Here is a 27,646-nt window from a genome sequence, read left to right as displayed (position 1 = left end):
TTAATTGATTTCTTTTAAATTAATATTAATAATAATTTAATTAAATACCTACTTATACTACAATTGAACTAGAAAGGCACTAGATTACGTGTTGTCTTTATTATTGTCTATCACAATGTCTGTAAGACTATTTCGTCTGGAGCTCCCTTCTTCAGGAGTACCGCTTTCTTTGCGCATGCGTGAAAAGAGTCTGGGTACCGGCCCAGTGCTGGGACGAGATGGGTCACCAGGTGCTGGGGAGTACCTTCTTACTCGGGGTTTCTGTGCTTCTTCTCCGCTATTGGTATCAGTTTCGGAGTAAGGAGGAGGAGCAATCATGGTCATCCGATTCTCTCTGGCAGCTGCTGCAGTTATTTGCAATTCAGCCCCAGCAACCACGGTTTGTAAGGTTGGCGCGAAGTGAGGGGCCGCAGCCCTGGCCGAAACTCTTCTGCGTCGAGGACCAACCACTTCTTCTGTCTCCTCCCTAGGCACAATAGGCAATACGAAGTCGGGTCTCAGTGAACCACGTCTTCTCGTATTTGATGGAGCTGGCTCAGTTATGAAATCTAACAACCCCGCAGGCTCAGTGCTTCCTGAGGCAGTTTCCAAAACAGCTAGTGCACGTATAAGATCTGCAACACTTGTTTGTTCAAGCACTTTAACCTGTTCCTTTTCAGGGAGCTCTGCCATGTTGACATCGGGATCGAAAAGACTTCCGCGGCCTCGTTTAGTTTTGTTCTTATATCTTTCCAGCTCGTCATCGAATAAACTTCCACGACCACCAGCTGTGGACGTTCTATACTTGTCGATATCACCAGCAAATAGGCTATTGCGACCGCGTTTTGTCTGGTTTTGATATTCTCTAATACTTGCTTCTAAATCACTGGGACCGTCTTCAGCTGCGCTTGATTTACGATCTTTACCAAATGATGGAAACAAACTTTTGCGTCCTCGTTTCGTCTGTTCCTGATATTGTTTGATACTTGCTTCTAAATCACTACTAGGTCCGGCCTCAGCTGCGCTGGTTTTGCGGTCTTTGCCAAAGGTCGGGAACAAACTAGTTCGGCCATGACTAGTTTTCTTTTTGTATTCTACTAGTTCATCAGAACTTTCAGGCATGGCTTCATCGTCACTCTTTTTAGACCTTCCAAACGTAGGGAATAAACTGAGTCTACCTTTCTTTGTTCGGTTGTGATATTTCTGGACTTCATCCTCGTCAATTATGTCATCGTCTTCGTCATCATCAGCGCTGAAGTCGAAAGTAGGGAAAATACTATGTCTACCTCGTTTAGTTTTTTCTTTGTAACGTGTCGCTGAATCTGAGTCTTCGAGGTCACTGAAATCGAATTTTGGGAATATGCTATGTCTACCTGATCTTGTTTTTTCTTTATAAGATTTAGCAGCACTTTCTTCGTCGTCCTCACTGAAATCAAAAGTAGGGAAAATACTGTGCCTTTTCGTTTTTTGTTGATACGCTTTAACTGCTGCTGTATCTTCGTCTTCTGAAAAATCGAATGATGGGAAAATGCTGTGTCGGCCTCGTTTAGTTTTCTCTAAATAAGAATGCTCTTCATTCTTTTCTCCACCTCCCAGATTGAAAGTCGGAAATATACTGCCACGTCTGGGCTTTGATTTAGGTTCCTCTTGTGCTCCACTAGATCTACCTTTCATAGTATTTTTAATATATTCCGCTGGACTTTCCGTTGAACTTGATTTCCTAAATAGTCTAGAAAGTAAATTTCTCGGTTGCTCTTCAGTTAACTCCGGCGCCACATGTGTGGGTAAAGATAGTTTACCACTCCTATAATTAGCTTCTCTTCTAAACTTCTCCGCTGTATCTCCATTTGTCCAAGTAAAATCGTGGTCCATATTTACAGGTGACGTTACAGATTCTTTTCTGTAATTTGGAACAGCCACGCTCAAGGCTCGAGTTCTCTTTGGTGAGTTGCTGATAATATTTTTCTCTCCAATACTAAACATTGGTGGTCTTTCACTAGCGAGTATGTGGTCATCATCAAACATATGAACTCCTTTTTCTTGCTGCGGCTCTAAGCCTCCAAGAACATTCACAACTCTTGCCAGTAACTCAGCTGGCTTAACGATTGCTGAGGCGGTGAATGTTTTTTCCTTATCAATTCCTAGTAAATCTGTATCGGATTGTATTCGAAGCATATCCTTGGCAGAAAGTTGTATATTTTCTGAATTTGCTCGTTTTCTTTTGAATGTAGGCACTCGGGGCTCAACATCAAATGTGAAGTTTGGACAGCTCGCACTTCTGTAAAGGTATGGAGCGGCTTCCACGTAGACAGGCTGAAAAAGAGAAAATTATAATAAATTATTACAATGTTTACAATAAACATACATAGTCTACATAACCAACGAAATAACTTCGATCGACGGTGACAATAATTATAGAAATCTGGTCAGTTAAAAAAATATTTTAGTCCTGCGTTACTTTTGAGATCAGTAAGTTGGAGATTAATCGAGCATAATATTTTCAAAATTATTAATTAGCAGATTCTTATTGCGTCAATTTATTTCATAATAATATTTTTTCATTGTATTGTGCGAAGTAACTAAACTAATTTATAGCAATCTCAATTTTATTAACTTAAGAGGATGCAGTTATATTTCCATAACTCGCTATTTTACGATTTGCAAAGTTACTTTTACGGAAAACAAGGTGAACTTAGCGACTCATAAAAACTGACCTTTAATTTTATCAGATTTGCTTCGTTAATGATTTTTCTGATGGTTGCGATGTCTCGGGTGAATCCTTGCAAGATTCTGTTCTGTGTGGATTTGAACTGGTTGGAGAGTTTTTGCTCAAGGCGGTGCACTCGCTCGGACCTCATACCGCTGGTGATGAAGCCGAGAAGCATCACGATGTAGCCGAGGCCGAAGGTGATCCAGACTATCAGGAAGATCTGGTATGTGAAGAAGTAGCCGTATTTGAACCCGTTGTTGACTGTGCCTGGAATATTAATAAAAAGTAATTAGGGAAAGAACTTTTGCTTTTAAAGATCCATAAAAATGGGAACATAATATTAATTCCACGCACAACTTATAAAAAAAATTAGTAATTTCTACGAAAGAAAATCGAAAGAGTCGCGTTTTGAATCATAAAAGTCAATTCAATTTATACAAATGTTTGCTGATACATAATGTGTGGTAGTAACAGGATATGAGCCCAGTACAAAAAGCATTACCTAATCATAAAACATGGCGTAGATCTGATTCTTTTTCAAATTACCTGCAACCAAGTCTCCAAAACCAATCGTAGTGAGCGTGACGAAGGCGTAGTATATCGACGCGACATAGTCCCAGCCCTCGAAGACGACGAAAATGCAAGCGGGCAGGAAGATGAAGAACAGGAACCCTGGCACCAGGTACAGGAAGATCTGGCCCAGCATGCCAAGGTTGTTGAAGAAGTAGTCCAGGTTGTCTGCACGTTTCTCGTTGCGTTTCTTGTATTTGCGATAAACGGATATGAGCTGGAAAAGGAAAGATTTGTTTGAGTGAGAGCATGAAAAAAAATTGATTCTACTTTTGTATTATCTTTATAATGACAGACTATGACCAAGAGCTATGGTGCCGGGAGAAATATTATAATTTCAGTGTGGTGGTGGTGCCTGCCGTTAACTTTTGTGCAATATTATAATAAACTACTCATATTGCCATTACCATCGTCATTGTTGCATAGTTTTTATTTTGTTAGTTTATAGATTGTAATTTTTTTTATGTGACAGGAGGCAAACGAGCAGACGGATCACCTGATGGTGAATATGCTGCAATTACAAAATATCTATTGATATTTTTATAAAGATCTGGAAAAAGTTACCTAATAATCATTGCCAGTAATTTAGGTAATGATTTCCATATAGCGCCACCTGGAGCCTATTTTGTTCTTAGTTTTAAAAAATGTAACGCGGATGTTACTTATTAACTGAGGAAAGCAACTTTAACAAAAGAAAGTTAGAGTTATTTAGGCGTGTATTGTTATTGAAACATTTTTAATCAAAAAGTTAATTAAAACAGAGTGAGTGCATTGTAAAGAAAGTGACCGCAAGAGTTAAGAAAAAAATTTAAATACCTAGGTAAAAAAGTTACCTGCATCCCAAAGTATTCACCGAGGTTTGCGAGTAGGATACCGTTGATGGGTATCCCGAACAGGCCGTAGAAGATCATCAGGATTCGGGACAGGTGAGTGGTTGGGGCCAGATTACCATAACCTGAAAGACGAAGAAGAATCTTGATTATTATAACCATTTCCAACTCATTTTGAAAGTGATTTAATTTTGTTGTCTCTACGAATCCTTAATTTTAACCTATTGTGTAGAGTAAGTTAAGAATCTGATAACAAGATTACTGATTAGTGTATAAATAAAGGGGGTGTTTCTTTTCAAAATAATTTGTCTTGATACTTGGCTGCGGTTTTTTCATCATAATCAGCTTTAGTTTTCATCGACATAGCCTTCAAAAATAATTCTACAACGGGCGCACCGGAGCAGCTAGTCAAAAAAGTTATCACTTCAATATTGCAAAATTGTTTTTGGGGTGATTCAATTCCATACCTAGATTCTTATGATTAGTTTGCCTAGTTAGTATCGTAAACTTTGGTCTAAAATAAATAACTATAATTTACCGCCACTCACCGATAGTACTGACAACAGTATACGAGAAGAAAAAGGAGTGATAGAAATCCCACTTGAAGGGCGGCTCGGCGTCTTCCGTGGTGTAGTTGAACATGGACTTGCCGCAGTAGTCCGATAGCTTGCGCAGGATGCTGTCCTGCTTCTCCGGGTCGTCGGGGATGTAGTTCTCATAGAGGAGATCTGGAACAGGATTTTTTATGTTATTTAGAAAAGTAGCCACGATAGCCAAACGGTGAAGGGGTCGGACTGGCCGACTCTTGATCCGGGGAACGCGGGTTCGGTCCCCGCAACCGCTCGACTATTGTGGTGAGCTCACTCGTGACACAAGCATTTTTAGCTTAGTACGAGGGGCTAACGGGACTATTAGTAATTTGTGAAGAAACTTAATTTGTTAACTAAATTTTAACTTACTACTTAATACGTGAAAGTCAGCCTTTACTAAATGCCTTTGTGCGGGTTGCAAGATAGTTCGCTCAATTTCAATACTTTTTTCGCTAAATTGGGGAGACGAAAGGCGTTTTCTATAATTTTGTATGCCACTAAGGGTCAATGAAGCGGTTAAGCATCCCAATTAAACAAACAATACTAGGGCATTCATTAGGAATCGCTCGCTTTTTGTACCCTAGGGCAATTTTACGGGCCAATCAACACAAATTACTTGAGTTTTTGCCGACAATTATGTGACAGAAGAAAACTGATCGTTGTCCCATTGGTATCACAAAAACATTGATTTCTTTCGGAGCTTTTTCATTCATTGTGCGTAAGTAATTTAAAAGAGGTGAGCATTGACATTTTGACTAAAAAGTCGTATTGTAATCTCGTTTTTCTTTTGTTCTTAAATTATTTTGTTATTATTCTACACAAATTCAAGTGAAATTGCGTGAATGTTTTTTTATCAAAATCAATAAATTACAATGAAAAATTATTTCACTATTTCGACAACTACCTACCAAGAAACTGAAATAAATCGATTTCATATTCATCATCCATACAATTTCAGAATTCGTTTTGTAATAAAATTCAATTTTAACGGTCTACTTCAATCACAATCGAGTTTGCGGTTTGCGGAAGTCATTAGTGGTATTTAATTCAAAACTGCCCATTGATTGGTTTTATGTAATCCCTCAAAGGAGGAGCGGCCCATTGTGGTCTGATTACCATGGGACGACATAAAAAGAGTGCACCGTCAATTGAACTCTGCCCAAGGCCGAGCATTGCCAAGATCACGGACTAGCGATTAGTAAATTGATAGTTTGATGTTTGGTAAACATTGCATGCTACATTTTTGAACCGTGAATAATTCCAAAACCTTTATTAAACTGAAAAGACACTTTAATTCAGTTTGAATTACTATAAATGGTCTCAAAACTATAAATAAATCATTATAATCATGAAGGGTAACAATTTCTAAGGCTGAGTTGCACCAACTTATTTTAACCGTAGCTATGACAATAGCCGGTGTTTTTTGTATGGATGTTGACAGAAGTTTAACGTTTATTAAAGTTAAAGTAAAATGGTGCAACTCAGCCTAAGTAATGAGTAAGTTCCAAAAATATGGGTTACCTAAGTACAATTATTATGGTATGATACTCAGGGGTTAATCTTATATTTTGTGTTGCTACTTACCGTTCTATTTCTAAACTATGAGAAAGATTTTGTTAATGATATTGATAATTGTGTAAATAAATAAACGAGTTAATTACGCGATTGTAAATCTTCTAAAACAAACTAAACATTAATTATGTTTTGATAAGTGATCTGCAGCCCGTAATTCCATCACTTAACCAATTAACTCCTGATTTAACGAGCCACAAAGTTGCATTATTAACGCGGCGACTGCCATATTTGGCCGGCTCATGAGCCAGTCACGATCGGCGACCAAACATACAAGCGCTTACGGCAAATAGGCTCAATTCATATAACGATTAGCGGATTAGCAGCAATCACGGTGAATTAGTTATTGGTTTAGTGATTCGATTGAACGTTAAGTGCTTGCTGATACCGGATTCTCGTATTGAAAGTGCGGAAATTGTCGAGGAATTAAAGAAATTCATATTTTGATTGTAACCTGCTTTGTACGTCATAAATAAATAAATATTGACCTGATTATTACTCATTGTAGGGCATAGGTTGTCAGAAGGCGCTTACAATCAATAAAAGCCAGTAATATTGAAGTATGTGTGATATTGGATTCTATGAGTGATTTCCACACCAAAAGAACCTTCGTAATCAGGGTAAATTTACTTACATACGACCTGATTAATAAGTAAGATTGTCCCCACTGGGAATTAAACTTCAGACCACTGAATCTTAGTCAGGTGGTCATACCTACCACAAGAAAAGTGAAATTGATTGTTGTTATCTTAAATATTGACCATGTATCTTAATACCTGCCTGAGTGCAGTTAAGCTGTTTAAGATCATAATTTACAGCGAGTAAATCAATACCACGATTTGGCTTTTCGAAATATTTGACACTTCTTTCAGCTTATGTTAGGTATTAAACACCAAAGCTGAATTTATTGCGCCGTATTTCAAAATATTTGACTGCAAGTAAAAGGTCAAGAATACACATATTTATAATCTTAATATTATTATTATATTAAAATTTATTTACTTTGTTAAGGGTTTAACTGCCCTGCAAGATATAGGTAAAGTAACAATAAAAAATATAATATTGTTATCATGAAGTAAGGTTAAATATTTGTTTATTCCCAAAAATAACAGCAATTCGTGACTTAAGTTTTATGTCCAATTAATTAGATTCAGTTTTACGATTTTTGTCGTGAAAACAAGCGGCTCGTCCTCCAAACTTAGGAAGCGGTAGGTGTCACTTACGACATGTGACAGTTCTAATTGCGCCTAATTTCTGGATCACGACGCGTGCGCCGTGTTTGCGCCGGCCGTGATGTCGCCTGTCAATTTTCTGAGTCAATACCTACTTGTGTGACGCGAAAAGGAAAATTAGTTTTAGTTAGAATAAGAAATTCTACCAAAAACATATTCATGTAAAATCCCGATACTAAGTTTAAATAAATCGCACTGAAAATGTTATTAAATCTCATGTAGAGACAAGCTGTTGTCGTATATGCAGCATCAAGCTGAGAGTTAGATGGGCAGGTATGCAAATTTGGGGCGCACGGGGTTAATTCATGTGTCGTTTCCCTAATGTCGTCCACTGCTGGACTAAGGCTTTTCCAGGAGCTTTTATTGTGGAACATTGAAATATTATGGTACCATGAGCTGGTCTGATGATGGAGTCAGGAGGTGGCCATAGAAACTCCTAAACGAATCGACGGAATCGCACCGAATTTGGGTTCGTTGGATTTGTCTTTTTGAGCACTTTATTGCTAGATGATGTTCAGGATCCTGAGATTGAGAAACAACTAAAAAGTGTAAAATAAAAAAAATCTTTTTTAAAACCATTTTTTTTTCATACATCTAAATTAGTCTTCTTTTCTCGGATCCATTATTTGTTTTGTAAAAGGATTCGTAGGATCGTAGGTAAGCCAAATATCTGTTTACCTCTAACAAGGTAAAGGCATTAAACACCTAACAGAATGTGACAATAAACATCTATTTACGACATTCGGTTACATGTTATAAATTTATTTACTCAAGTATTTTAAATCAGTTACCTTCGTAGGTTACGTGTTGGGTTTTATTACTAACATTCCATAGGTTGGTTGACACGTTATAAATAGATCTGTGGGTACGAATGGTGACAGAAAAATGTTGAAAGGTACGTAGAGTATTTTTATAAAAGTTAACCGATACTTTTATAATAACTTGAATGGTTATTTCGTTCAGGGTACATTCAATCGTCAAAAGTTATCCGTGGGTTGATAAAACTTTAGTATCGAGAGTACACTTAATACCTACACGAAAGTGTATGTGTCTTTCGCCCGTATTCACAAGCGATGCTTGCTTAAGTGAAGCAGCAAATCCAACACAGAGCGTTGAATAGAGCTCTGAGATTGGTTCGCGTGTCATCCTGTGCGTCCACGCGCACTGTGAGACCTCATAGTAATGTTTGTGAATACGGGCGTTTATGACTTTTACTTATTTCTGATTGACTGATCAAGCTTTTATTATGTTTTTAATTTCAACAGTGGGCTGGGCAGTTTCAATTAGGAGCTACTTATGGATCTCTCATAGTTTTAAGATCACAAACGTATAGTCAACAGCACATTGAGGTTATCACTGTGGCCTTATCCAGTTGTATTAAGAACAATTTTGCAACAAAAATGTACATTCTCTCATCATGATCACACGTTATACATATCTAAGAAGGATGGAGTAAACGTACTTGCACTTACAGGAGGAAAATTATAATTTTCCGGCGATATATCTTTTAGATTCAGAGAGCAAACCCTGGTGATGAGGACGTTAGCGTTCCATCCTCGTAGTGGGTTTTTTTCCTTATGGCTTCCTCGGATGACCGCATGGTATTCTAGGGGCGTCCAAGTGAGGTGGCGCCGGGGCTTTTTAATATTTATGGGAAACGTGAGAAGTTGCATGTTTTTGGTGGTAGGCCTAAAATGTATAATAGAAGATTATAGTTACTTCAAGATGTTCCGAATGATGATACAGATATCTTAGCCAGGGCCCAGGACGAACCAGTAGCGTAGGGTACCTACCTATTGTTTAATGAATAATTGAGTATCTATTGTTCGCGTCAAAGATGCAAATGAATTCACTGTGTAAAAATTATTTTATTTTGACAAATACAAGAATTCTCTAAAAATGAATGGTAATGGTTAAAAAAGATCATACCTTTTCAGAGCGTTAGGTATTTATGACCATAATATTGTCTATTCTTTGAAAACTTTTAAACAAAATGTCACTAAGGCTGGATTGCACCATCTTACTTTAACTCCATACAAAAAACACCGGTTATCATTATAGTTACCGTTAAAGTTAGGTGGTGCAACTCAGCCTAAAGGATGATGGGCACAAATGTATGGAAAGTGGTACCCGCTCCAATAGCCATAACCAATATATATTTTAAAAGGCCTTTAGATGTAGGAAAATGTCTGCTATGGGGCCAGATCTAATTCACGTTTTGAAAGCAGTAATTCCACTAAGTATTATAATGATAGTATAACACAATCATCCATGTATACGAGTATGTATTATGACTACAATCTATTAATATAACTAAAAGAAGCATTGAAAAGGAAAGGATTATACCTACGATGAACTACCCAAGCTATTAGACCTTTATTCGCTTTCATCATCATCATCGTGATCATTTTAGCCATAGGACGTCCATTTGAACATAGGCCTCCCCCAATGATTTCCACAATGGTCGGTTGGTGGCGGGCTGCATCCAGCGCCTTCCCGCTACCTTTGTGAGGTCGTCGGTCCATCTTGTGGGTGGACTTGTTGGGTCTTGTGGGTTTATTCGCTTAAGCAACCCATAATAAAACCCTTAAGAAGTAATAAAACTTTAACCCCTTTATTAATAAAAGTTACACCCTAGTTGAACTCTGGCTTAAATTGTCATTTGGTATGGAAATGTCATTTTAATCCAAGGTTCTTCCTAGGTGTAACTTTTTATTAATAAAGGGGTAGTACTTCTTTAAATAAAAATATTTATTTCACAATCATCGACATCAATAAAATTATAGAGTTAAGGAAGGATGCTGGAACAGTAAACCCTTCCTGACTCGCATAACCTAAGTACCATACGATGGACACGTATGATATTTCTTCTTTTTCTTCCTCCCTCACTGATGAGGATCGCGACCACAGATAGTGTTCCTCCACAGACTGCGGTCATAAGCTGTGTGGACCGCACGATGCAAACTCCCGCCCACCGTCTTCCTCACCGCGTCCGACCATCTCGTCGGTGCCCTGTCCCGAGCGCGTCCCCCTTCATACTGTATGATACTTAGGTTACACAAAAAGTAACTTTATCTTCGAACGCAACCAGATCTGAGGCTGGTGGCCATAGTAAATGTTGTTCGTCTTGGTAAGACCTTTCAAATGACACTACAAACATTACTATTGGAGCCGGGTACCATTCTGCAAAAAAGTATGTATATCTTCGTACACAACCAGATCTGAGGCTGGTGGTCATAGTAAAAGTTGTTCATCTTGGTAAGACCTTTCAAACGATACTAGACTCATATCTATTGGAGCCGGGTACCATTTTGCCCATTGTCCTTTATTTTAGCTGCTACTGCCATATGTGCCAATGAAAGCCTACTTAATTTATTATTACCCTACAATTTATATTAGTTACCACCTTGAATAGTGCAACCACTACGACCGACTTTAGAACAGTAATAACGGACAATGTTTTTTAAGGAAAGTAAGGTGATAACCATATGCCTTATTTTGGGTAATTTTAATGTTGTATAATATTATGTAGAGCACGTTTTATAAACAAAGTTTACCGTTTATCTAAACTTTAATCTAAAATTAAGGTTGTAAGACACAGTTAACTTACCTTAATCCTACTAATATTATAAATGCGAATGTTTGGATGTCTGGATGGATTTGTTATTATTTCACGCAAAAACTAGTGAACGGATTTTGATAAAACTTTACAGTATTATTCTTTATAACCTAGAATAACATATAGGCTATAATTTATGACAATCTGTGACAAACTAAATTTCACGCGGGTGAAGCCGCGGGCAAAAGCTAGTTTAAAATAAAGGTGTGAGCGCCTACGTAGCATCATGTTACCTAAGTAAAATTTTGACAATAATTTCGCAGATAAGTAATTTATTTACCAACTTTGTTTTTTATAAAAATAAAATAATCTCGAAAACTTTCCAGGTTCTCTTAACCTTCATTAAAAATAATTAACTTAGTTCTCATGTGTAGGTAAAGGTTGTCCAGGTAATTTCTAAACGTCGTAAAATATCCATGCTACCACGTAAGTAGGTTTAAGTATTAACAAGTAATTATTAAGTGGTTAAAATCGTCGTTTAATTAATTATATTAGGAAAAACACGTGTCAATCTTTTAATCAAGCATCCGTTAGGTATACTTATCCGTTTTCTAGGGAACAAATAAATATCCAAGTACAAACACAGTAGGTATTAATTAAATATGATTTTAACAATCGATCGAAGGCATTCCATTTAAATTTAACACTCGGAAACAAATTGTTGTAATTTTAAAATTACTAAAAAAATATTATTCGTTCAATCAAATGTAATAAAAATACAAAATCATCAAAAAAGTATCTTTATTCGGGTTGCAATAATATTTACTTTTATGTAGAAATCGCTAAAAATAGAATTGCGTCAATAGTAATTTCCAGTCATTTCAATACCAAATAATTTACATGGACGTGATTTGAATGAAACCAGTAATTGTTATTTTTGCGTAATATGTACGTAATTTTATGACGTTATAAGAGATACGTGACAATCACGTACTTAGTTGAAACGGAACATTCGGGGGGACAGGAAAATAGATGAATCATGAAGTAACACCACGGTTAAATCCCAAATAGTCACTGACAGACTATTTCGGGCATATAAAGTGTTATGAGACGTCATAAAAAATTATAAAGTACCTAAACATATATAGTTACTACATGTTCTCTGTGAGGAACAGAAATGTGTGTGAAGCAGCGCGCGCACCCTATGCATCCACGCGCACTGTGAGACTTCATAGCAATGTTTGTGAATACGGGTGATAAAAGATTAATGCGCCCTGTATTTTTCAATCTTAATTGTGTCTAAGAATTACTTAATAAAGTGTTGTTTATGCACACATAATATTTAGATAACCTTCCCATTCCCAGATAGATAGTATTATTACAACTCTAAATAAATAGATTATAAAATCTTATACAGCACATTATCCGTAATCTAGTTGCTGTATAATTTCTGCATGTGGATAGATAAGACATGATACACACTTTACATACAGTCGTCAAACTGAAGTCGGGTCGGTGACTTGTGTAGACTTTGTTTAGATGTAGTTTGGCTTTGCAAAAAACATTTTCATCGGTAAAGTTTTGTTGGAAAAGTAACGACAAACGATAGACGACAACAACCGTCATATTTCAACAGCAGTTATAACTCGACTGTTAGACCATCTCTTTTAGCCTAGGCGCAGACCATTGACTTTTAGTCGGCCGATAGTTGGGCCCGATTCTAATTTGTATGAAGAATCGGCCGATATCAGATCGGTGTAATGTGCGCACTTTCATCACTCCATACTGACAGCCCGACCCAACTATCGGCCAACTAAAAGTTGGTGGTCTGTGCCCGCCTAAGCTTAATTTCATAGCTTTGTAAATCTATCTAAAATTCTCTATGGCAATGGGGATGTTGCCTGGGTCAAAAAGCAAGAGTTTTAATTAGTCCGTCATTTAACTTATCAAAAAATACTCTACACGTATTTTTCACTTTTTCAAACTAATGAAAATTTAAAGAGATAAAGCGCCCCAAAGTTCATAAGAAGAGGCCCGTGACGTCAACGCTTGCTTAAAAATGCCGCACGTTGTGACGTCGTGCGCAACTTCAACGCACCATAACTATGTAATTATTTGTTAGATTGACAAATAAAAATATATGTGTCCAATATTTTTTGATATTAAACATTACGGACTAAAAAAATTTTTTTAGGCAACTAGCCTATTGTAGAAATCGAGTAACGTGGTTTCGCCTTGAGAACCTCTCTACCTCAATTGTTACCATTTAATTATGGCATTTCTTAATAGTAATTTTAAAAAAATTAAAAGAAATCAAAAACTTTTAAAGAGCTTTTTGCTACCAAGTTGCTGTTACTTATCACCTTGCAGTTTTACCCTGTATTTAAATGTAAAATGATAATTTATGCGTGAATCTACAAGGAAAGGTTAATGAAGTTAATTATTATCATTTTCCCCATTAGTTGCACTAATCTCTGGAAAGAACACTAAAGCCCGTTTTCACAAACATTACTATAAGGTCTCACAGTGCGCGTGGACGCACAGGGTGACACACGAACCAATCACAGAGCTTTGTTCAATGCTGTGCGTTCGATTTGCGGCTTCATTTAAGCAAGCATAGTTTGTGAATACCGCGGTGAATAAGATCAATGCAATCTTCAAAAAAGGTCTTCTTCTTCTCCTCTATGGCTATTGTGTTTCCACGTTTGCCAATGTCACGTGAGCATAGCCATTACACGGTATAAAAAGTTATAAACCTTGGGGTTGAGTGCTATTAGGTATAGTCTAGCGTGCACACCTAAAACCTAAAAAAAGGTGCAATCTTACTTTAACTTTGACATACGTCAATAATCTGTCAAACTCCATACAAATTAAACCACCGGTTAATGTTATTGTTACGGTTAAAATATGGTGATGGAACTCGGCCTAAAATCATAAACGTAATCTCCTCAGATTGGGTTTCGGCTTTCTGGTTTTAAAGTTGTAATTATGTAGAGTTATCTACGTACAGTAGACAACAGATAATTTTTGGTGCAAAATAGCGTCTATCACAACTGTATAAGATACTACCAAGTTTACCCTTAACTTATGTGCAGTCGACTGTACTGAAAACATAGCGTAATTTTAGATGAGATTATTTGATTTTAAACATTTACCAAGACGCGACATCCCCGTCAAAATTTCCACTTATAAAACGTTATTGTGTGTACTATAAATTCCTCTTTTTGTATACCTTTTCCTAGTCTCTTTGATGGTTAAGTTAAGTAACCATTTAACTAACTATTGTATTTACCTACGCACCACTGAAAAGTTTAGTACCTACATAATTGCTTTTTAGTTGCTGGGTTCCAAAATAAATAAACTTACTTGTAAGCTTAAACCGAAAGCTAATAAAACTATGCCTTGGAGGGGGCACAATATTGCATGTTTATATTGAAATCAATCAATGGCAAGTTTAAAAGATGTATCTACTTAGAAACAAAACTAAAACCCGCCACTGTCATTGCATTACATTTGAGCATATGACTGACTTAAGTCAGCTGATTTTAGCATCAATGATGCGCTCCTTAATATTGTTGCAATCCCGATAATGACGTTACATTTGTACAAATGATCGCTTTCATACGTTCGGCGACGATGTTCAAACAAAATGACGGTTCTAACGAACTCTACATATATTAGTCTTAATTGACCATTTGAGAACGTATTTCTTCCTTCTGTGATGTGAAGACTATAATTAAACAAATGATTGAACGTTTTTCAGCTCGTGTTTAAGCATTCAGAAGTGTTTAATGAGATCATATTATAAAATTATAAATAGGTATACTCTTTAATAATTTTATTCTTTGTAGGCTAATTTGCTGATTCAACTTGATTTCCAAAAATAATTACCTTCACAGTTTAGATTCGGTCAATTCAGTATATGTTTTAGGGTGAATAAAAGACACTAAAGTATCGCCTGAAGTTCACTTTGATTATTTTGGAATAGACCGTTAGAGCACGATAATAGAAATTAGAAATAAATCGATTCATTAAAAAAGTAGTAATTTGAGTCAACAATAACAGACACCTCAGTAAGTCTGAAAGAAAGGTGACGATATTTATTGTTACAATAGAAGCGTTAGAATCTTATTTAGGTTGAAACAATCTGTGTCGGTATCTGAAACACCCTGTATAAGTAAAACATTCTTAAGCGGAAATCAGTCTAATAATCTCGTGATGGTTTGTATTATTTATTGCTTAAAACCACCAGGAAGCCGTTTCAGTCAGGATAATTTATGCATAACTGAGATTCATTGTTTTAACTGAAGCAAAAACTATGTTTCAGACTTTGTTACTACTTGAATGTCAAAACATAATTAATTTGTACTTTGTGATTTGCGTGTAAACTTAAAAAAACTAATTGGAAAAATCTTTCCTAGTCAAAACTGACATAATTTTATTAGTGACTATATTTAGTGAGGTTGTTCCGGCGTTTCTTCTCAACACTTGCTATAGTTATTAATTTATAGGTAATGTTGGCGCTCGAAATGTTGGTAGGATCCAAAAAATAAGGAGACATGTTTTATAGAGCCCCTTATGTAAGCTTGACTCTCTACTTAAAAGTAACTGAGATGTTTTAGTACAACGGACTTTGCAACGCGACTTACGCAGCATTTTTTCATAGTTTCAAAAATAAACGTCACGTTTTTACTTGCCATTATAATAGATTTGTAACTCCGAAGTTATTTCAATAGTCGTTTAGTTTCGACAGCCAGTAAATAATGCTATTGGTGACGTAGGTACTTAGTTGGCGCTATATAAGCTGCCTATAATGCCTGATAATTACGGCGTTGTAATACCTATTGTTTTCTTAGTTGGGTTAAATTGTTAGTAGAAATATGTCTGGTATTGGTTTCATAAGAGGTTCCTTTATAGCAATCTTGTGGTTAGCCAGTTGGACTCTTGACTTTGGCTCTAGGTATAATTGATAGCGTAAATGGGGAGGGTAACCATTTTGAGGTATTTCCCATAGATGAAACCACCATTTAAAAAAACGGTAAACGGTTTCGTGGAAAGAATATTAATTTGATTAAAGGTAGCCAATTACGGCACTATAGCTTCCCACCGCTGCAACTCCTGTGTAGCTAGGATCTACAGCTTGACCGCCAATAAACCCAACCAGTGAAGGCCAAGGTTGTCCCGGTAGGTAGCCAAGTAATTAGGAGAAAGGTAGCTAATTCCCCGCTCTATGACTATCAGTACCTACCAAAATACACAGTCAGAGTGAATTCTACATCATCTCTCCCACTCTCTTCTCGTGGACGTCGTCGTCTAATGTGACTAAGGGATAAACGTAAATATCAGAGTTTCCCAACTAGTCTGTACCTCTAGTAGGAAAAACTTTCGAGTTCGTTTCGTTGCGTATTCAAAGTGTCATCGCATACGCAATAAATACGCAACGAAACGAACTCGAAAGTTTTTCCTACTAGAGGTACTGGTAGCGTGTGGGATGTAGGCCTAATTTCCCAGTTTACCAGATAACAGTCTAATTTACCAGAGGCAAATGTATCTTACATTTGGTAAATTAGAGAAGGCTGCTAGTGCTACTAACCGTGCAACATGGAAAGAATTGGGGGCGGTCTATTTTCAGCAGTGGATGTCTTATGGCTGAGATGACGATGATTATGATGATGATATTAGAGAAGGTCCTTCAATCGAGGCTAAATGACTTGATGATGGTAATGAAGATGGTGACTTTTACATAAAACATTATTCAGGTTTGAAATACGAAACAGTCATTTACGAGTACATGAATGAAATCACGTAGATTACACGTATGAGTATTTCATAGATTGATCCTGGTTTTACCTCATACCTCATTACAGGTGGGTTGTAAAATCCCTCAAGTGTGAGGTTGTAATGTTGCTATCAGTTGAGGTAATTGTTTGCGAGACGCATCGCTATCTGCGATTGGCAATCGAAGGTATGGATAGTGATAGTGATGACGGTTTACCGATAGTTTGTATTTGTAGAGTAAGTAAGTATTGAATAGTTCAATCGGTATGATTTTAAAATCAATCAGATTTGGAAAACGTAGAGTGCAAGACAATGATTGAAATTTAATCGCAGGCAGAATTAGATTCATACTTGCGGGATACTGACATTTATCCTATACATATTATGTACAACAATACAATTTGGATATTTAGAATAGGTACTGGGAGAGTAGAGAGACCGCGCGTTATTTAATATTTTTTGCTGTAGACATACATTGATGATTTATTGAGCTTATCCGAGATATAATTTTTACGAGACAAAAAAACAACAAATATTTAATAAAATTAGCAAAGGAGAAAATAAATACAGACCTACTTAGTTTAGTTGTTGCATTTGAGTTCATAATATCCTCAGACATAATGGATGCCAATGTAATCACTATCGATAGCGATAAAAGTGTTTCCCCAACACTAGACTTTAAGAATGCGTAGAATGAGGTCTTGCCTCATTGGATTGAGGTCCTGTGGACATAGCTATTAAGATATAATGATTTATCCTTGCTGGGCGCGCCTTCTTGAAAGCCTATCACGTCAAATCAGTGTCAATCAGCAAAGATGTATCGCATTTCTGATGACTTGATGAACTGGGATTAAATTCTATAATATTAGTAACATTTAATTACTTAGACGTAAATTAAGTAAATAGAGCTTGTACGACATGCTTAAAAATAGAGATAAAGAATTTTAAGTTTAATTAACTTCAAAAAATCTATTTGCCTAGGGCGGGAAAAGAAAAGAAAGGGAACTGAACTCTCGGCTTTTCGCGTGCCAGGTGACTGATACCTTAAAGCTCTTTCTGAGATGCGACTAGGCGCTATAAACTATGATTCCAGATGTAAAACCTCTATCTGTAACATTTATTTGACTCCAACAGAATTCAAACCAGCACCAGAAGCTGGCGTTTTATCCTCCCAAACCACCAGGCCAGACTTTCTCTACTGACTGTTGCATTAATTCAATTTAATAAAGAACTGTTTTTCATCTTGATCAATTTTGGGAATTTAATCCATACCCCCTACCTTTAACCCTTAACGATTTAGATTAATTATAAATGTTACATTTATTATGACTGAAGATCTGTTACATTCATTATCACAAGCTCACGTGCACAGGAAAAGTAGAAAACGGATCGATTCCATAAAATACGCGTGATAATGTAAAATGGCCCGCAGATGCGGTTAAACGGTCGTCTGTCGATTGTGCAGTTTTTTACCGGCTCTCATGGTAAACAATAGGATGACACACTAGAGCAAGGTGAGCGCACATTGACTTGCTGTGCATCCGCTACAGAAAGTGCAGCATTCTAAAAGGGCACGCGCTCGACAAAACTTTTTGTCACTACACTTAACGGCACGGAATTTAGCCCAAACATAAACTAACAATATGGGCCCAGATATGGGTTACATAATCTAAGTTTCGTGTGACATGTTAATAGAAATCTTGATATTCTTATTAAAGTGGTCTTATCACGTAAAATCGTGAAATGTTTATCATTCATCCCATGCCGACAGGTCTATACAGTGAAGGGGAGTTTTTTCCGTCTTACAATTAGATAACAAATGAATGTCTTCTAACTGTAGCTACTGATGTTGAAACAGCAAGGCTTGTATATTTTAGTTATTTTCATAGTATTATGTCTTATTGCTAAATTGTGACTGAATCCTGTTGATAGAGGAGAAATGACCCAGATTTGTCCTAAAACCATTTGCTTTAAACGGCAGATACCTGGACAACCGAGCTAGTTTGAAGGGAACATTGAATTTAATCTGTTTAACGAGATCAGGACAATCTATGTAACCATTAATTATTTTATATAGGAATAGACAATCCAATATTTTCCTGCGGTCTTCCAAGCTATTCAGTTTAAAATAATTTAGGCGTGTATTGTAGCTTGGGAGCTGTTTAGCTAATTTATGTTGATATGACAAATGCCAAAGAAATCTCTTTTGTATTGATTCAACTCTGCGTTTATGTATTTCATAAAAAGGAGTCCAAACGACACTACCATACTCTAATCCCGACCGAACCAGTGAGTTGAAAACAGCAATTTTGCTAGATGCCTTTCTGAAATCCCGACAGTTTCTAAGTATGAAACCCAGCAATCTAAAGCCTCTTGTGACTAATATTTTATTAAATTAAATTAAATATTTTTGATTTTGATTTTTTGATTTTTAACTTATATTATTAAGAACTCTACTTTTCTATGAGTATTAGTGAGAACTTCACTAAATGTAGAGCTGCGAATAAAATGTAATAATAAAATTATGAAAATTCTGACATGATAATTTAAAAAGGTACATAGTTTTTATATAGATCGATTCGTACCTGTATCGATTTGACTTTCTGCAATAGAATCTGGACAGTATTTACCTAGTTTTAAATCTTGCACTATTAAATGCAATCGTGTAACAATTCAGTACTAGCACCAAATTGGTAAATACTTAGACATTGTTGTTTTTATGCACAGCAACAAGATTTAAATGGGACTTCTTCGGCGCCTGAATTGTTAAGTGTCCTCCGTAACACGGAATTTGCTTTCTTGTCGGACAATCAATTTTACTGAATTAAACCTACAATTTCCTAACTAAATCAGTGAAACCTTTTTAAATTTAGCTTAACTAACTAGGATATTATTATTTCAGGATTTCGAGTCATCTCCGAACTTTTTATCTTATGAAGCTACAAAATTGTCGAAGAAAAACTCTTTTTTTTTAATTGGACATTATTTTCTTTTATTTCCGTTGATTAAATGAGTTTAAGAGATGTAGTAACGTTTTTGGTTTTTTCGATTCGAGGTAGGTATGGGTGTTAGTTTGTGCTTGCATAGATTATTTACTATTCTTTAGAAAGAAAAATAGTCTTAGATACTTTCAGTTTTCAAACAGATGAATAAGAAGGTTTAATAAAATAGAATAGAATAATTGTTTATTTGCATAAAACATGGTATACAGTTGTTACAGCTATAAAATAAGTCCACATGTTTACTTATTGATGATTTCATTGCTCTGATTGTGGTTGAATAACCACTACTGTATCACTATCGGAAAATGTACGAACGATAGCTCTTAAAGCTTTACATAGTGGCATCTAATACAGTTGCCATAGAAGCTAGTTTGCAACAAAATTGTCCTACATTCTGCTATAAAATATACACCATTATTAAATGTGGTTAAAACTAACATTTTCCCCCCAATGACTGACTAAAGTATGGCGTAAACCCAACTGTAGGTAGTTTAATATTCATGAACCATTATTTCCTATTCATCATCAATGCATTTTCCCTTTATCGCGAGTTATCATTGGAGAAAATTGCTTTTAATTATTTATTTATGTCATTATACAATATTGTTGACTCAAACGAAGTTACGCCTTGTTTAGGCAATATAATAATGAGTAGATGTAAGCAAATGTATGCCAAACATCGAAGAAGTAATTTTTTCATTGACATAAAAGGCAATAAGTAGGCTCTACTATTTATCTACATAGTTAAATAAGAAAAGCTGGGAGTTCGTTTTGGGCAGCCTTCGGGAGTGGACGTGCGCAACACGTGCGCTCCAGACGGTCCGACCCTAAAAGGCACTTACAAAGCCCTATGCCGTTTGACGCCGACGCGACGGTGAAACCCAAATGTTCTAACAGTGAGAATTACCCGAAATCATAGTCGCGATTAACTATTTAACATAGTCAGATGTGTAAAAAATAGTGGTTATAGATCAATTTTTTGTGTGAGAAAAAAGCATCGAGTAGGTGACAGTGACCAGCACAGCGCCTAAGCTAAAAGCCTAGAAAACTAATCCGACGAAACCCGGTGAGATCTTTCCTTATTATCTTTCTTTGTTTATAAATATTTGGTGTCAATTATCTTGCCAAAAAGCACCAAAGCGAACGCATAATTATGTTATGATCTAGTACATATTTTCACTTAAAAATATGTAACATAGATCGTATAGTTTGTCAAATGAAAAGCTCTAACTTTTGGTTCATAAATTTTACTTTTTTATTAATAATTTTGATACATACAGATTCTACATGCACTCTACAGATTATTATCTACATGTATTCTGCTTCTTGCATGTCATCATAGTAGGTTTGAATAATAATCGATAACAAAGAAAGATCCCTACAAAACTTTCACCAAACACATTCTATAAAAGACATCTATTGCACAAAATTTCAAAGCGAAGACCAAGAAAGGTCAACATCTGGTCGCCATAAAAATTTTCCAAAAGCAATAAAATTTAACTTCACTATTGCACTAACATTAGTAGATGGACACTTTAAACACATTTGCCAAAATACACAAAAAAAAATTGAAACAACAGAGATCCTTTGCTTTGCAAAAAAAACTAATAGTCACATGTGCATGTCGTAAACCATTCAAAAGTACAACCCATACAAAAAAGAGGTGGCCCGACTAACATTTTTTTGAAAGCATGTTAAAAACAAAAGACTTGACGCTTTGACAATACAAAATACAATAACACTTTAGTCATAATTCACTAACCCTCTAGTTATAAGCCCCTTTCTACAGCTAAAAAACGAAGGCATACACTTTCAAACTACCTGGCGATGGAAAATATCTACTTTGAGAAAGAGCTTACCACATCAACGAACCTATGTATCCCAGACTTGATCAAAAAGCGACCAGACAAGATCTTGTACATTGTAACGAGTGATATAAACCTAGCGGTGAAATAAGTGAATCAGCAATCAAAGAGCAGACTAGGTACCTGGCAAATCATCAAAGAAATCTTGAGCCTAAAAGAATCAGGATTACTGCCATATTTACACATGCGTAGACAAATACTATCAACAGAACATCAGCTTACCGGAATCGGAAAATTGAAAGAGTAACCGAACATAGTACAGTTTTAAGAGACTTAAATGCACAGAGAACTTCAAGGAATTTTGGAAAAGGTCTTCATCATCTATAGACAGAAGAAAGATACTCCGCCTAAAAAACTTATTTGATAGCAAGAAAACTCAAAAACTGGAACCAAAACCTTGCCATTGACTATTTAATGAAGAAATTCTATAGGAACCACAAAATATTCAAATCGATTGCAGAAACTACGTATTCCAATAAGAAACTGCAGATTGCAAGCAATTTAAGGTGAACCTACAGTGTACACATATAGCTCAACAAGCTCTGCTCTATAACCTCGTCGGAAAACGGATTTCAACCAGAAAATTTGAATCTAATAAGATCTTTTCAATAAGAATACATTCTTTCACCAAGAGCATAAAAACCTAATCCAACGAGGCAGTTAGCACTGTCTTTTGCCTGGAGAAGATAATTCATGGATATCTTGAAGACATCGGAAAATAACTTAAGTGCTAAAAGAAATCAAAAATATCCACGAAACAGTGAAGAAATAAAAACCTGATGGAAAGGATGGAAGAAAGAAACTCAATGTAACAATCACCCTGCATAAAGATCATTGAACTAAAAAGAAATCATACTAGATTACACCAAGGCGAACCGTTAATGTTAGGAAAATATGAACGCGCTCCTAAAATGCCGTTTTTAGTGGCCCGCCGTCCGCTTACCGCATCAAGCACTATCCAAGAAACGAAAGAGAGAAGACTAAATTAACCCACCATAAAAAGAAATAAGAAAAGCAGCACAAGAAACATTAGATATTGAAAAATAATGTCAAAAGACAGCGAAAAAGACGACAAAAACCCAGAACCGCATATATCGACGGAATAGTCAAAAGTGAAAACAAATCAAAAATAATCGAAGAGTGAAGATTTATTTAGCCCAAGATAAAAAAAATAGATATAAGAAATATTTGACCGAGGGAAAACAGACAACAAAGAAGACGACAAAAACCCAAAACCACAGTTATCGCCGTAGTAAGTTTTTAAGAGGTTGTGGATAAATAGAACTAAAATTTAAACATCTACTATTCAAGAAATAGAAAAGAGTAAACAAACTCAATTATGACACAAAAAAAAAAAAAGAAATGAAGCATAACAAATATCTGACCCGGAACATGTAAAAAAAGAGGACTTCAAAAACTCAGTACCTACCTAACACAGACCTCAGGAGAAAAATGAAGATATTCTAGCAGCAGTACAAGAACCAAGATATCTCACCAAAGGCCAGACCGCCCGTCTCATCACAGCAACGCTCAGTCCTACCAACGATATCAAGAAAAGTAGCATAAAATTGCAAAAAAAATGAAGCCAGTCTTGTAGCAGTAGAACTAAGAAAAACCAAGCCGCCTCACCAAAAGCCAGACCGCCCATCTCATTGCATCAATGCTCAGACCGACCAACGATATGAAGAAAAGAAGCATAAAATCTGAAGAACAATTAAGCTAGTCTTGTAGCAGTTCAAGAACTAAGAATAACCAAGCCGTCTCACTCAAAGCCAGATCAAGCTAAAGAAAAGAAATACAAGAAATATTTGACCTGGAGGAATATATATGCAGAAAATAAGACGATACAATTAGGAGAACAATGAAGCTAGTCCAACAGTAGTACGAGAACCAAGAATAAACAAGCCACCTCCCTCACCAAAGGCTAGACCGCCCATCTCATTGCACCACGCGTTTAGTCCTTCCAACGACATTAAGAAAAGAAGTAGAAGAAATATTTAATCTGGAAGATACACAGACGACAAAAACGTAGTACCTACCGCAGATATCAAGAGAACAACGATTCTAGTCTAGCAGCAGTACATGAACCAAGAACAACCAAAGCCATCTCATCAAAGGCCAGACCGCCCATCTCATCGCATCAACGCTCAGTCCTATCAACGATAACCCGTCTTTACCTATTTTCCTAGACCAGGCTCAGGATGCATATCTACTTGGTTGTGGTCGACCGGTTGCGGTTTAAAGACGCAGCGGCTAGTCGGCCGTCCTCTCCCATCCCAGAGCGTGTCTTTCCTTAAAATCGTGCCTCCTGGTATGCCGGTTTGACCGGAGCAGGCCTCGTCCTGGCTGGGTGAGCACTATCGTATCGTATCGTATCGTACATAGTTAAATAAGAAAAGCTTTATGTGTGACGCTGCATCCTGAATGGCTTGACCAATTTGGTCAGGATAAGAAAATTACTGGGTAATCCAAGGAAATTTGTAATTTAGTATTTCATGTTCGGATTTGGTACAAAAAAAGTTTCAGCGTCAACTAAAATAGAGAAACACGGGTCTCAACGCGACATTTTTTATATGAGTGTACATAATTATTTACTTACGGCAGTGTCAGTATTTAAGTACCGGAGTATAGACACGATTGAACTCATTATCTCTTAAAATAATAACTTTTTTATGCAGAACAAGGCAAGTATTTGACCGCAATCGCACCTAATGGCAAGTGAGATGCAGTCTAGTAGGATGGTACTGGCCCTGTAAGTGCTGGGGTGCGATGGTGAGGGACCTCCTCGTGGTGCACCCTGGGCAACGTCCGCGTGATCTGTTCACGCGGGCGGCTAACTTCTCACCTGCGCGGCAGGTCTCGTCAACTCGGCGGGCCACGATGCAGGGGACATCTTTAAAAACCCCCACAGGTGGGGGCTGGCGGGGCGTTTGCCCGGGCCCATTCTTTGGAGGGCCGCTCTTGGTACTTCTCTGATCAGCAGAGCTGACCGAGCAGCGGCATAGAGCAGACCGTAACCCGCTACGGCGAGCCGGGGGTTCTGTTTTACCAGGGCCGCGAGGAGAAAACCTCTATAAAAAACTACTGGAGGAGGGGATTGGGGGTTCCCTCGAAGCCAGAGGCTCGCTCGTGAGCGAACCTCTAGCCTGAGGCGGAGCTGCGGACGAATGTCCAAGCAGGACAATAACTCGCGGCTCCGTTTCTTTGGGCTCTGGTGGAAACCGTCGGGTTTTAGTGGGTAGGCCCCGCCTTTAGTGGCTAGGCGGGGAGAGTCCCACATAACCCACTGGTCGTCCCCATAGACCAGTGGGTATGCGCAAAGCATTTCCCGACGGAAAAAAAAAAAAAAAAAAAAAAAATGGCCCTGTAAGTGCTTATTCTCTTTCGCCTTGAAAAGGCCCGGATTACTGTACGGTAGGTACTTTAATGAAACAGGATTATTTTTAAATACCTTCTTTACAAAGGGTAAACTCTATAGCTCTGAAAAACCTTTTACTTCTAGAAATAATATTTTATCAAGTGACTTATACGACAAAGTTATATTAGTACTATTCCTTGCGTACTTACCTACACATGCATTAGGAATTTCACAACTGGCCGAATGATCACTGACATAGTCGCAAATGATTGAATGATTGGCCTCTTGTAGAGGTAGTACCTAAACAACAAAGTCGAATCCTTTAATTACTTTACGGAAATGATATTAACTTTCTTTTATTACGGATTGTGGTAAGCTGTCACGAATGAAAAATTCTTGAATACATACGAGTACCTGATTAACGAGTACTCTTAATCGCATCCATGGAGGGACAAGACAGATGTAGTAACCACTTATTACTACGAAGTAGTAAGCCTTAACCAGGGATTAGACTTCAAATGAACCTGAACTTAGAGGTATTATTGACTTCTAAGTTGAGGTCAGGTCCGCAGTTATGGGTATTAATCGCCGAAAATCAGTGTCGGGGCCCGCATGAGTCTCAACTTAATATTGTTTAAGATTTTTTTGTAGTGTAACTTAAAAACATTTTTATTTTAAAAGTTGAGCTGATAACAAAATAGGTATTGCAAAAAAGTGTATTTCATTAAAAGGATTTGCAGCCTAGTTTGTTTGTGACTATCTGGAGTGCATAAAGTGGCGCTAAGTGTATCGATGTTGCACACTACTTGCATTACTTATTATCAGATTATCAGGTTGATAGGCTACCGGTCACATGGTCCTTTTTCCATAGAACTGTATTAGCTGATCAATGAAAGTTTTAAGTGGTTGATAAAGGAAACAAACAAGACAGTGTCAAGTGTAGAGACGCACAAGGATTTATTGGGAAAGGTATTTGAGAGAGGCTTTCTAAGAATGTATTTAAGAATAGTCTAAAAAATATTTAGTAAGTTTGATGTTGATATTTCGCGAAGAAATAAAGTGATTGGTTAATTATGATTTGACTCAAATATGTAATCTTTTAGGTTTACAACCAGTTAATATTAAACTTATGGTAGACGTTGTAAACAATTCCTTTGACAATTATGCTTGTTTCATTTATAAAAATAATTAATTTAATTAAATAGTGATAAACGTAAAATTATCACTTGGATAATTTGAAATGAGTTGCTTTAGTTGAAAGGTGATTTTATTTCATTACTACAAATATTTTTTGTTCAGAAATAAAGTTATTTCAAAACGCCGGCTGATCGGAGGCTCGCCTACATATCGCATATTGTAATATATGCTCAATGCATAGATATATCATTTAAACTAGCCAGTTTGAGGTCAAATCGCCTTGCGTATAGGAATACCTAGGCATTGGTAATGACTTACTTTGGATTTCAAGTCTTTCCAGTTTTTCTTCGGCCCTTTGAGCCAGCTCCAGCGGACTCTCTATATGGTAAAATATGCTGGCTCCCACCAGAAGGTATACTATGTGGAGGGCCAGCATACAAGCGAGCTGCTTTTTCGACATCATCTTGACTAGCTATTCGAATCACTTATCACAGTCAAAAGTCAAAAATCACTGGTGAAAAAATCACAGAATCCTTAACGTCCAATTTAAAAAAAGAAATTCGAGGAACGCGATCCTCGGATCGGTTGTTCTGCTTTTAAAACACATGTCGATACATCGATAACACGAGCACTGGCCGGTGAGAAAATTGCAAATAAAAAAACAAGGTTACACCATGATGACACTTCCCGATAGGTGGACGTTCGTCTTGAACGGTTGGTTCGATCGAATGATTTTCCTAGATGCGCGGGCGCACGCGAATCGTACGCGGCGGGCGATGTCGTCCTTTTTTTATACGGAGAGCTCTAAATATTTGAGTGACAACGAGACGCATTAAGTCGTCGTAAAGGATAATATGTAAGGTTATTGCCGACATAGTATATGCTTGAGTCTGACGCACATAATGCTAACACTGGGGAAAGATTCGTTTTACGACTAGGGATTACCTCGGATTCAGTTTTTGATAAAACTATAGTCGCGGTGAGAGTTACATCACTGGCTGATAATTTTCAGCAACAGTTCAATCTAATGTTGTGGTGTTTAACTGCTTTAGATAATTGCGAAGTGCGTAACATTAATTACTTTTAGTCATTATTTGCTATGTTTAGAAGAAAATGGATTTTAAAAATAGTAGAATGATTTTGTATTTTTAAATCCAATGGACTTTAAGTTAATTTAAAAGTTTTCATTCATCGGATCTAGGTATGACTTTGTTGAAAAAGGAAAATTGTTACAGATATCTATTATTGTTTTTTTTTCAGGAACCGTTGAACCTGTGCAAAGTAGGTATACAAAAGCAACTGTTGCCTTTGTATACTATACTGCTACTGAGCAGTAATCAACGTTTAGCCGGCTCTTACAAAAACATCTGTCTCTTACAAAATCACACCCTGTGACAGTGTAGAGAAAAAACTTTACCAAGGAGTTCAGATCAAGCGTGGTCTCCAAATCAGCCAAAGAAATCA

General features: G+C 36.8%; 1 protein-coding gene across 1 annotated transcript; it reads right to left on the bottom strand.

Annotated features, from left to right (window-relative positions):
* Window positions 1–25: 25 nt before the first annotated feature.
* Ork1 (open rectifier K[+] channel 1) lies at window positions 26–27,012 on the bottom strand. Its single transcript, XM_028310317.1, has 6 exons — window positions 26,501–27,012; window positions 4,638–4,817; window positions 4,093–4,214; window positions 3,236–3,476; window positions 2,694–2,956; window positions 26–2,292 (listed from the first exon to the last, which is right to left on the bottom strand). The coding sequence occupies exons 1-6, from the start codon at window positions 26,643–26,645 to the stop codon at window positions 85–87; spliced, it is 3,159 nt and encodes a 1,052-aa protein (XP_028166118.1). The 5' UTR covers window positions 26,646–27,012; the 3' UTR covers window positions 26–84.
* Window positions 27,013–27,646: the final 634 nt, after the last annotated feature.

This window comes from Ostrinia furnacalis, unplaced genomic scaffold (genome assembly GCF_004193835.3).
Source record: "Ostrinia furnacalis isolate ACB-3 unplaced genomic scaffold, ASM419383v2 OfSCF3002, whole genome shotgun sequence".
Classification (NCBI taxonomy): Eukaryota; Metazoa; Arthropoda; class Insecta; order Lepidoptera; family Crambidae; genus Ostrinia; species Ostrinia furnacalis.
Note: the sequence above shows the minus strand (reverse complement) of the source record. Positions and strands in the feature narration are given on the sequence as shown.